Source organism: Plectropomus leopardus, chromosome 13 (assembly GCF_008729295.1).
Source record: "Plectropomus leopardus isolate mb chromosome 13, YSFRI_Pleo_2.0, whole genome shotgun sequence".
Taxonomy (NCBI): Eukaryota; Metazoa; Chordata; class Actinopteri; order Perciformes; family Serranidae; genus Plectropomus; species Plectropomus leopardus.
The window spans coordinates 13,884,605-13,897,401 of NC_056475.1; the positions used below are offsets into that span (position 1 = coordinate 13,884,605).

Genomic DNA, 12,797 nt, shown 5'->3' on the forward strand with positions numbered 1-12,797 from the left:
ACAGGCTAACACTGTTTTTATTTCTGGTATCACACATGGCCACTGTCTTTTTCTTTCTTTTATCAGGTGGTGCCCTGATGTGGTGTTTGAGCAGGCGAGGAATGAAAGGAGCTGAAGTAGCCTAAACAAAAAGATTAAAGAACAGATGACAGATGTCGGACCACCAAAGAAAGGAAAGAAAACTCGACAAACTGAGACGGCAGAGATGGACGCACGGAGGAGAAAACAGAGGTGAATATGCTCCACTCTACATGCGATTCCAAAGGCATGAAGTCTTAATCACAACAGTGCTGTGCTATGAATCCGCATGTTCATTCATCCATCAAGTTATTCCCAAAGCTAACAGGATGGATCCTGTTCACTTGATACATTCAACTAGTCGAGCTTCTGGGAGATGAGCAGGGCTGCTGACAGATGTGCTCAAATACTGACACACTTAACTGCACGTTTGTCTCCAGACTCCCGTCCAGGGGTCTGAAGGAAGCGCTCCACTGCAGCCTGAGTGTGTGTGTGTGTGTGTGTGTGTGTGTGTGTGTGTGTGTGTGTGTGAGGGAGAGAGGGAAAGCCTGAGCTGGTGAAAGTGAGACTAAGTGAGAGACAGGAGGAAATAATGCCAGTAGAGTTTGGAGAAATTGCATAATGAAAGAATTAGAGAAAGTGTGTCTCTGTATGTGTGTGTGGGCCTGGTCAGAGTTAACAATCCAGTCCTAGGGCACTCTGGGAGTGCTAGAGAGGATGTTCGCTGGGAAACTAAACACACACATTTATTGCCCTCTCGAGGGGATGCACTACAACAAATTGTTTCTCCAGTCCACATGGCCATCTGTGCACATGTGTCGAGAGACACCCAAGGTGCATCTACGCGTCTGTTTCTGTTTACCTCTATTCAGAAAGTCAGCACATGAATACGTGCATCTGTGTATAAAAAAATAAAATGATGCTGCATTTTTTAAATACTGCCTTAATTTCCTATGCTTTTAAGAAGCAAACTCTTAAGACTCACTATTTCCATACAAAATTGGTGTCTAATAACACCAACTGCATTGTAAGACAGTAGGCCACGCATATGCAAAAGGCCCCATCACCTCTCCTCCAGAGGAGCAAGACATGCATCTTTCTGTGGTTTTGTTTCCTTTTGTGGTAATTTTGTTTGCCCTTATATGGTTGTTTTTGTTTCTTTGTAGTTCCTTTGCATCTCTTCGTGGTTGTTTTGTGTCTCTCAAAGGTATATACATGTCTTTCTTTGTCATGTAGTGAGTGTTTGTAGTCTTTTTGTATTACTTTGTAGTTCCTTTACATAGTTTGGTATGTTTATTTTGTCTATTTTGTGTCAGTTAAATGTACCTTTTCAGAGGAATTGTGTCTCGTTGTAGGTGCTTTTTGTCTCTTTGTAGTTCCTTTGTATTTCTTTTTAGGTCATTTTGAGTCTCATTAAGGTAAGTTTGTGTCTTTTTTGTACATCTTGTGTCTCTGTAGTCCTTTTGTGTCTTTTTGTAGTTCATTTGTGTCTCTTCATAGTCTTTTTGAGTCTCTTCCTAGTTGGTACATGTTAATTTCATTAACAATTTTGAAGGTGAAGGCCAAGGGGGTTCGCTGACACTTTGGGTCTAGGCCTGACTGCCCTGTCAGTAATCCATCCATGCACTGAGAAATACGCTGATAAGGGTCAACAGTTTCTACTGTTAACAACTACTGAATGGATAAGTTTACCTGCTCTCCATTTGTACATATTTTACAGGAAATAGTTTGTGGATTTTTAATAGTTACTATTTGTAAAGTGTGTAATGTTGAAAAATCTGAAAATGTTCCTGGTAATAATAAAAGGCTAGAAAATGATATAAATTGTACACGCCCCCATTGTTTCATATTGTTCTATTGAAGTTTGCAATAATCAGAGAACACAGATACATCTGCAGATTTTCTTTGAGGTCCCTTGTGTGTAGACTTAAGTACTTACACTCTCAAAAGTGTTAGTTGCGGTGGGATTTAGGACCTATTTGTCTACTTTCTTTGAAGCACACACTTTGATCAGCTCACCTATGTGTGGCGCTGAGGCTAAGGCCTCCCATCTTGCTTGGCAGAGATCTGTCTCCATTGCTGCCATTATGGGAATAAAGTCCTGCTGGGTTGTTGTACTGATTGTGCCCGGTTCCATTCCCGTACCCATAGCTGTGGCCGTTGTTGGGTCTGGCATGTCCGTTATTCAGGTGAGTGGGCTGGGGAGCCTGAGGGGACTGAGGAACCTGTTGGTACTGGGGAACCTGATGGTACTGGGGAACCTGTGGGGACTGGGGAACCTGTGGGGACTGGGGAACCTGTGGGGACTGGGGTTCAGGGGTGTAGGAAGGTTTGCGAGTAGAACCGCCATATCCACTGGTGATGGGACGGAAATTCTACAAAGAAAGAAAAAAAACATGTTTAAAATGAAAAGGAGCAAAAGAAAACATCACAAGATAGTCACATAAATACAATGGTAAAAGATAAAAAGCATATTACATTGGAGAAATAACTAATAATGCAAGGAGAAAGAAAAAGCAGTAATGGACCCATTACAAAATGCACCATTATGTTTTGGTTCAGGAAAAGAGAGTAAAAAGAGAAAACAAGCCCAGTCATACCCTGAGCAGAAAACCACAATTCTTCAAAGGCTAAAAGAGCGGTTGTTCTTAAATGAGGCTTTACAGCAGTGAGGATTTAAGAGAAAGGCTTTTTCCACATCATTTCTGCTTCTCCCTCTTTAAAAGTAAGGCTTATTAAAAAGGAGCTTGTGTTAGATTTCCTGCAGATGTTTCTGTCAAAACAAATTAATTTGTGTGGTGTAAATATTGAAAAAATTGTTTCTTTTTTATTCTTCCTGGCTGCTTCTTCTATGGATTGAGGAGTTTATAGAAGCTGACAGAGAGCTGAGATACTGTAAAAGATTAAATTATTATCTTTTTTGACGTGCTGTAGCACGCTTTCCATATTCTTGCCACATAGCTGCTCTGCTGGAGCTGTTTGGAAGAAATCTGCAGGACTAATGCAGGACAGATGCACAGACACCTACACTCACACCACTGTATACTCAGTGTGTTTATGCTGAGGTCACCGCCCTTTTCATGTGCTTGCACAAACCCCACAGTGACATCAGCGAGCCTCTGACTGTTTACCACAGCTATCAGCGCACTTCAGTGATTGTGTTCGCTGCCAGTCCGTCTCAGACACTGAACTTTACAGATAAAGTTTTATTGCACAGCTTGCAATGATGTCACCATCTATGATAGTGTTTTAGTGCTTTGAATTTCAGAGATAGGCGGCGTATAAACATTTTTGCTGAAACAAAGTGACTTGTTTACAAGTTAAGCAATGCATTAGGATGGGAGATAGTCAGACTGCTGTAACTGTGAGCCACTGGAATGAGTGTCCGTGCATGTGTGAGAGACTGTGTATGTTTTGGGCTAGTTTAAAGTGTCTTAGCCGCAGGAGGTGGAGCTTCACAGCATCTCCAAGCAGGACCCCTGTCACTGCAACAGATGGGTCTGCTGGATGTCATCCTGCCCTCAGTGCTCGCCTGGACCACACATGAACTCACACATGCTCACACACACACACACAAACACACACAGGTCGTCTGTAATTAGCACTTTTCAGTCCGCCTCTCCTCTACACCAACAAGCCCACATCTAGGAAAAGAGGCTATGTTATTGCCCTGCCTCCTGTAGTTAAGACAGATGACTTTTGAGAAATTCAAAACCACCTCTTCCCACTCTCCCCAAAACCCCGGACAGTGAAGATGGATGAATGTAGAAACCCTCTGAACAAAACACTAGCAGATAGCCATTCATGGTTAAAATTCGGAGAAGCACGCAGGGGAGTCAGCACTTGATGCAGCTTCTCTCCCGAAGGCCAAACCCTGTTTGGGCAGGATGTCAGAAACACCCAGCTCTCTGCGGCTCCCTTTCCAAGTAAACCAGACACTCTGAAGCCTGGTGCTCACCGCAGGGCCAAACGAGGCCAAACCAGATCCTACTCGTTATCTTTAGCCTTTTTTGCACAGATGGTGGACCTCATGTGATTTTAATAAAAAGTTCCCTCAACTTATAGGCTTGTGAGTATGCAAGGAAGAATAACATTTGATAAAATCACTAATAAAACAGATACATTTCGATAAAGTCTCATTGATATTATGATGTTTATTGAGCATTTCCTGATGTAGAAATGCGTGAATTTCAAATTTGAAAAAGTATCCTCTAGAAAGGTCAACTGAGCTCTTCTGACATCTTTTTCCTTCTTCTACCCACATATGGTAGAATGAAAGGTCAGGGTTAAAGGCATGGGGCTTGCACTTTAATGATTATCTCGCGGCTTTCTGTATGACCCTACTGCCCAAGACATCTCCAGTCTTTCTTTAAAAGAAGATTTCAGCCAATTCTCAAAGCATTTAAACAGTAAACGATAATGGATGGATGGGATTTACTTGAAGTGCCCTTTTGAACCTAGCCATCTTTTATGTCACCACTCAATTCATCTTACATCTTTAATTTCCTGAGAACATAGCCAGAGCTGGAAGGGTGAAGTTATTCAGAGGGAATCACTGTCCCAACACGTGTTTTTAGTTTTAATAAGAACCCGTTTTTCATTTCTCATATTTATACAAGAGCTAAATCTGCAGATCCCAATCAGTACAATAACCGTATGACTCTCAGGCAAGCTTATTCTTGCCTGTTCTCAGAGAATAAAGGAGGAAAGTTGAGGTAAATCCCCTGTGAGTGTATTATATTACCTGCTCCTTCAGTGGCATGACAGTCAAGACATTGCCTTTATGACTCCTAATCTTTACAAACATAACATTTAAAAGATGACAGGTAATCACACGCTAACATATATGGTGATATAAGGACAGGAAAAAAGACATTTCCGGCCTCTTTTATTGACTGGACGGGAAATTGTCCTGAAGAACTTTAGTCAGTTTTATTTACATTAACCCAAATTACAAATTTGTCACAGATGACAATCTGTCTATGTATCCTAATCGTAAGACTAAATGTTGGCCTTATAGGCTATGTTTCTGCAAAGTAAAAACCACTTGGTTATGGTTAGGAATAAATCATGTTTTGGCTTTAGAGGCCCATTTTTTGTGCCACAATCGCCACTGGAAATGCTACAAATTTCTTGCTAAAATCATCAGTTTTGTTGTCCATTGATCTCAAACAGATATAATGAGTCTTCTGCAGCGTAGCAGCCGTCTCACCCAGGTGCCACACCAACCAACATCCCCTTCACGTCTAATGACAGAGTCAGCTCATGTTTATCAGAACCACGTCACATTAAAAAAGTTGATATGATACATGTAAAACATACAAATGAAACATATCCGTGGTTTACAGAAACTCTGGTCCAATCCCATGTCCAAATTGACCTTTACCCCTCATTTTAGGGTGCCCCTTTGTCACTTTACAACAGAGTTCCAAAGGTGAGTGGTTAACATTTTCCTCAATGAAATGGGACAACTGTGAGACATCATTAGCAGTCTTGATGGCATTTACGTAAACAGACATGACTATGACAATAAGGTATTACCACAATGACATTTGCCATTCACCGATAGAAAAGCATGGGGGCTACCGATCTGAACACAAATTTAGTTTCACACTATCAATCAATCAAACACGACAGGCTTGTGTTAGCAATCAATGCTGCCGCCCTGCCAGTCTGCACTGATAAAAGACAAGCAGCAACAAGTCTAGCGACTGCTGCTGGACTTCATTTAAATTTCAGATATGCCATCAAAAGGGTGAAGGCAACACAAGAATAAGTCAAGAAGCAGGACTGTCGTGCACAAAAACCGCAACAACAGTGTAAAGTTAGCTAGTTACATTTGTAGCCATACAGACATCTGCATACATCTTGCCATTTTTGTACTTGCTTTTTATGATGAAAATGGCCTAAATACATTGAAATGACAAACACTAAAATGATGGTTACAGTCATTTAAAAATATTTAAATCATTTGTGGGTTTATTTTATTGCTTGTGCAGCCAAAACTCGGTTTGGAGTGTGATTCTGAAATAGCTCTGTTGAATCGGGACACCCTACCCCTAGACAATAACGTGCAAAATGTAGAGGTAAGGGCTAAGTGTGAGGGGTAAGAGGTGTTTTGGGCTTAAGCCTTACAACGCCAACATTTTCCTCTGGGGTCTGGGCTGTCTTACACCCTTGATTCAGATTTAAACTGTATAGAACGCTTAAAAGACTCTTGTTGGGGTTTATTCCTCTGTTGTCTGCGGCAAGTACATGTTTACCCATTTTCACCCTCACACTCCTGCCCGACATTGTGTGACTCCTGTTTCAGCTGAACTGAACCCCCCTTCCCCAACCACTCCTTTGGTCTTTCTTTCCCGTAACACTCTTTCCTCGCATGCCTGTTGCAAAGATATTTGGGCGGATGGCAGATTTATAAGGCAGCACATCTGGTGCTTGCCTTATAAAAATGCCAGTTTGGTAACATTCAGGACCTGTAAGTGCTTTCAAGTTGCTCTAAAGGTATGGTGGCTTGGTTTCTTTTTATTACAAAAAAATCAGCTGTACGCCAACTGCTCCATTAAAAAGATTTATTCTACCTTTTCACCTCTGGACCACATATAGGTTTAATGGGGATCTTAGCTTAAGGTGACAGTCACGTTAATCTGGTGAATGCCTTATCACCCCAATTCCCCTGGAAACCTTATCTTGTTTTCCCAGTGTAGTCAAAACAGTTTAAAGTTAATATGAGCTCTGATAAAAGCTCCACTTTTATCCCCAACAGAAACTCAACATAACAAGATTGTTGAAAAAGGCCATCGGTGAGATCATCTATTTCCTAATTTCTCTCTCTTGAGCATGGCTACTCTTTGATTTTCTCCCAGATCTTGACTGCACTTCTCCTGGCTCTGGGAAAGAGAAACTTTGAAGGGGGGGGCAGAAAAAGGAGGGGAGAGAAATCCAAATGCACTAACTATTTATGAGAAGCAGCATTGTCTGCTTCTATAGGGACATAAATCCAGGCTGCCATCTGATTTCACTGACCTGTTTTACAATAGTAACCAAGCATGGCTAATGGTTCAGAATGAACAGTTGCCAAAGAAGGAAAGAAAGATGCAGACAGAAAAAGAAAGAAAGTTTGCTTTTGCATGCATTTTCCTCTGTGTAAGCTCATATAAACTGGTATTATGTTTAACTGAGGTGCATTAAGCCAAGAGGCACTGTGTTCCTCCATTCATCAACCTGACTAAAAGTTACTCAGATTAATAAGGGCCTGAATAGATGAAGACTGCAGTTTCAGCTCTGCTACCTCAGTCCACAACCACAGTTTGGTCAGAGAGGGGTAAACGGATGAGAGGAGGAGGGGACGAGGAGTAGAAAAAGGTGGAGGACCCTAATTGAAATCATATGCCTGTCTTTAACTGAGGACCGAGACCTTAGCAGACACAAATATCCAAATTCATGATAACACACACATGCACACCACCTCCTTTTCTGCCTCCTGCATGGTTTAATCCCCCTGGCCCTTCGAAATTAAGCTTTTCACATGGCGCTCTGCACCACTAACCAAACACAAACCAGCCCTTTATGGCTCCCTGGGCCCGGCCCTGGGAGCCTCTCTGGGAGGACAGACAGACGGGCTGGAAAGGAGGTAACACAGAGCTGAAGAGGGGGGTGCAGGGGGGAGAAAAGACCAGAAAATAGTAGAGCTTTTAGGACTTCTGGCCATAAGCCTGTCTGAGAGGCAAGAAATGCTCTAGGGAAGATGGATGTAGCATTAGAATCAATTTAAAATGTGATGCATTTTTATCAGTTTCCTCTATTAAATAAAACTGTTACTGACCATGCCAAGTCACCACTGGGTTGAATTAAACTCTTTGTGAGGTAGCCAGTAAAAGCACTACAATACAGCCTTAATGTTTCAGTTGAAAGAAATTTTGATCAAATTTTAATGTTTGATTTTGTTAACTGTCTGTGAGCAAGCTTAGACTGTATAAAATAAGAGGATGTAGTCACCATGACGCCCCCCATTGGTTTGAGAACTGCTGTTCTGGAGCCTCAAGTTTAGCATTTTGGCTGTTGCCAGTGTGGTTTTTTTGGAGCCAGAAGTGACCAGACAGCGTTGAGGTGGCGACTTGTCAATTACAAGGTAGCCACGCCCATCAGCACACCCTGCTTTATCGTCTGTTGAACTCCAGATGGACCAGAATTTACATAAAACCAACATCATGCTGTATTGATGAAGACTCGAAACTAGCAATTGAGACTCAAAATCAATAGAAAAATGTTTCGTGAGGTAATACATCAAGGGAGAAGTAGGGCCAATTTGTTATAGAATTGAATAAAATGACTTCTTTTGGAGAATTTGCAAAATAACTGACTTCTTTTGCACACTGCTTATAGCAAGCAGTCTGCTAAAGCCAATCATTTCAAACAGGTCATTCAAAAGACACAATTGTGCTTTTGACTCCTGTCTTATAACTGTTTAAAAACCAGATTTCCTATATCGAGCAGATTATACTCTAACAGAGGAGGGTTTAGGAAGCAAATAAACTCCAAAAACTTTCTTCATTTTTGGCTTTCTATCTCTCACTTCCCTAAAAAATTCAGCAGAAAGAGCAGAGAAAGACAGTTTTAATTTGAAAGAGTGTGGATGGCTGCAGTCTCTCCGGATCTTCTTACCCCAGCATAGAGTGCTCTCAATGACCCCATCCGCTCCCCAGCACGCTGACAGCCAAGTGGAGCAGGGAGGGCTCCATTAGGAAAACCCAAAGGCTGATTTGGACATTTCTAGGGATTACTGGCTGATTAGTGAACACAAACAACCAAATAAGTGGGGTCAGAGGTCTGTGATCTAAAAGGCCTGCTGTGTGAATGAATGTGGAGCTGCTAAAAAGACTTCCCAGCAATGCTAAACTGGTCTAAGATTCCCTGGCAGGGGATTAAGTAGCAGTGGGTCCAATAAACATATTTTGGCAACCAATGAGAATACTTTAAACCCTTTAATGGGCCCATATTGTTTTGTATTTTGGATCTTTATGGTGTAAATGTTTGTCCAGTTTTTGCACGAAGTGTATCATTCTAACTGGTCTCACTATTCATCATCCCTCAGGGTAAATATGCATCTTTGACAAATTAAGTTTATAACCCTTGAAACTTAAGATTTAAACATATTACGATTTTGTGTTTTCAGAGGGCAAATGCGTCTTGATGACAGGTATTGGAAAGTCACTGCCTTGTTCCATTCATGAAACAAATTTGCATCACAAATGCATTTTTTTGTCTTTTTTTTTTGTCTGAAGTAAAACTCACTTCCAAGCAGTGAAGGCAATACAGTCTGTAAGTCATGCAAGGACTCTGTCTGTCAGCTCCCATTAATGTTAGCTCAGAGAATTCGCCTTCAGCTGCCAGCTCTTGCGCTGAGACTGGAAGCCTCAGTGACGTGTGATCCAGATCTCTCAGCTTCCGCATTGTGAGGCCTCATTCTTTCCACAAGTCCATAGTGCTCTGCCACAATAGCTATGACTTTAATAATAGGGTAGCTGCCATGAATGGCATTTTGATATTGCTTGCCAAAAGAAAACTGTTTGGCTTTGACATTAACCAATGGGCCATTCCCACCTACTCCAAGTTGCCACTGTGTAATGTAAGGGAAAGAATTTTTAAAAACCTGAAATATCAGTTACTGGTGGTGTAGCTTTACTTCTGCATAAACTGTTCCAAGAGCAGGGCTGACAGATGTACAGTGGGATAACCATTTACAAGGCACATTTAACTGTCTTTCTCATTGGAAAAAAAGTTCAGATTTAAGATATGTGTCGGGATTCTGAGGTTGGTTTTTGCATGGGATTACCTTTCAGAAGCATCTATGCTGAAGCCACCAGACATCATTTCATCCAAGGGCATTTCACAAAACCTGATGCAGTTTCCATCTTGAAGTGATAATTCGCTTATTTGACCGCTCACATTTTCAGACCGCTGATGACTATGTCAGATGAGCAGTCTGGGTCAGATGAGGTTTGTATATGGCATGACGAATTTATTACAGCAAAGGGGATGATGCAGTTCTGTAATGAACCTGCTGTTGTGCAATTCTGAGGCCTAGTTTAGTCACAGGTATATTTAAAAAGACTGTTTTTTCTACGAGTCTTGGCCTTTCATACACACGCAAACTGCATTTTAGGATACTAAAGTGGAACTTTGTAAAACACTGTCCAAAGTGAAGATTTTCAGACACTGTTTTTGGTGTTGACATGTAGACAGGGATAATGAAGCGTTTTGGCTTGTGATGTATGTGCGCCGTTATCTCCTTTATGAGGCATCATCAATGAGGTAACACTGGTGGCCAAAATAGTGCTAGCTTTGACCTTAAGAGCAGGACTTTTTAACATATTTACACATTAATGTAACGTTACTCTTCAGGAAGCTTTCCACTTTTTTTCCAAGCTTTTGATTGACCAACATCATCTTCTTCTCTGCATGGTTTTAGGGTTGAGGTTACAATGCCCCATATTGGTTTAGCATGCTCTTGAAAGTGCTGTACAATCGTTCATGCCTTTTAGTCTCAAATGTGGGGATATTTGATTCAAAAAGTTTCTTATTTGGTCATCGATCAGATAATTCAATACCCTTTTTAGCTCGATATTGCCCTAAAAGTATCCTGCACAGGAGTTATTGGCTGCTTCTAAACAGTGTCTCCAGTAAAAGTGAAAGCCAACCCTGGATTTGTCCACTTGGTGTTTTGTATGCTATATCTATGTTTTTGTATTTGTGTAGCTTCCTCTTGGATGCATGCCGCGTTCGATCTGGCACCTGGTCGCTACCTTTTTATAAAATCCCAGTCTCACCTGCTTGCTGTGCCCAGAAACATCCAGAATAAAGCAAAATACAAAGTTACAGGCAAGACAGAGTATTACTTTTTGTACATTGTTTTTTTTAAGGAAATCCTGTACAGTAAATCTTTAGCACCCCCTCTCTTAATTGCCCCCCATGAGCAACTTTATACATTTGTCTCCCTATAACTACATGGTGGACCCACAGTTAAAATTTGGTTGGCAAACCTACAACGGCAGTTGCTGTTTTACTTAGTGCATGACACCTCATCATTATCTCCTCCCTGCCACCCCTCGTTATCAAATTATTTCTATTTCAGGAAGTTGTGTGCGACATCCAGTAGTCTGGGGACAAGCTCAACAAAGACATGAGCACAGTTTTTTGGAAACACATAAAACAGTTCCTCTGAATTCCCCAAAGAAACACCAAAAAAGCAGCAGCAAAAGCAGTCACATCAACAGTATCCAGTCATACACCCACTTATATCCAACAATTCAGCATTTTCTCATCAACTTTTATGAGAGTCTCTCTTGTTCCCAAGGTGAAAGGAAACACCTCATAGCTTCCATGTGTCACTTCCTGCTCAGTAGCTTATTCCCTAAAGCAAGAATGGAATTTGCAAAGTAGTCAGTTGGTCTACACGAACAAGGACCACACGAATAAAAGGAAAAATGCTAAATACAGAATGTCCCGAAGAGTGCCATCATCGGATTCTTAATTATTCGGGAGTTGTTTATTGGGCTCAAGGGGTAACATTTCTGCAAAAGAAAACAAAAGATGCTCTCTTTGTAATATTCTCAGTTAATGGAGTCAAGCTGCAGAATAAAAACACAGATAAATGTCTGTGTAAGCCAGAAAAATGTGTGGTCATTTTCCAGAGGAGTGGTTTCCTTTATACTTGAGCAGAGGTGTCATGGTATGTCTCAGTTGTTATCCTGCTAGCCAAAGCCTACTGTTTCAGCAAGAGTCCTTATATTGCAGGTCACATAGCTGTAGTTAAGCTGTAGGACAGAAATGTCTTCACATCTTCAAATTTTTGCAAGCATATTTAGAAATTGTGTTGTCATCCTAATCCAGCGATTTGATTCTGTTAAGTTTTGCTCATGCTGTCCAAACTGTCCCATTAATGGTGTAACTGTGAGCCAAAAGTATCACATAGTTCAGCTTGGATTTGGTTCAGCCGGTGTGGAAGAGGCGCTGGTGCATATATTGTTTCCATTGAGGAACAATCGGCATTGTTATGTGTCAGCGTCAAGAAAGAAAGAGAGAGCCTTGGTTTTTTGTGTGACCCCAGGGAGCGGATGTTTCCTTTATTCATGCCCAGAAGAATCCACCTGAGCGTGACGGTAAAGTGGCCCTGACTTGGCTGTTTCTAGCCATCCAGGTTCGCTTCATTAAAAGAGACACCAGGGAACATTTTTAGACTTTAGTGAAAGAGAAAGAGGAAGGACTGGATAAGATGTTACAGAGATACAGAGGGAAGAAAAAGAGCATGAGAGACAGCTTTGCTCCTCTCGTATTACCCACACGCAAAACCCTCCTGTCATGCACGTCTGTGTTTGTATAAATAGTTGTTGCGGATGGTTCCTCTTTCTCCTCTCAGGTTTGGTATTTCCTTGTGGTAATCAAAGCAAGACCCGAGCTGGTGCTAAGACTGTGAGATGAAAATGTTGCAGCAGATTTCTGCCCAATTTCTGGTCATGGAAGCTTGTTACAGGCTGTTTAAAGTGTATCAACACATACATTTAAATCTCATATTACATTTGTATCTCCTACTCACGACTTTTATCTTCATATGTATCTATTTAGTTTATAACTTTACATATGGCAGTGCATATAAACATGTTTTATCTGATTCTCTAATATGTGTGCAGTATTGTGTTGTATGTGGCATGAGATGCTTGTTCACCCAAAAAAATGTTTTTTCCCAAAATCATGACCAGGTTTTTCAGGGTAATTCACAG

At 41.2% G+C, this 12,797-nt stretch overlaps 1 protein-coding gene across 1 annotated transcript in view; it reads right to left on the bottom strand.

Moving 5' to 3' along the window:
- The window catches only part of pdlim4 (PDZ and LIM domain 4), a 54,443-nt gene that overhangs the window by 16,001 nt on the left and 25,645 nt on the right, over positions 1-12,797 (bottom strand). The window contains exon 4 of the mRNA XM_042498849.1: positions 2,038-2,393. Within this exon, the coding sequence (XP_042354783.1) occupies positions 2,038-2,393 (356 nt within the window). The remainder of the gene's footprint in view (positions 1-2,037; positions 2,394-12,797) is intronic.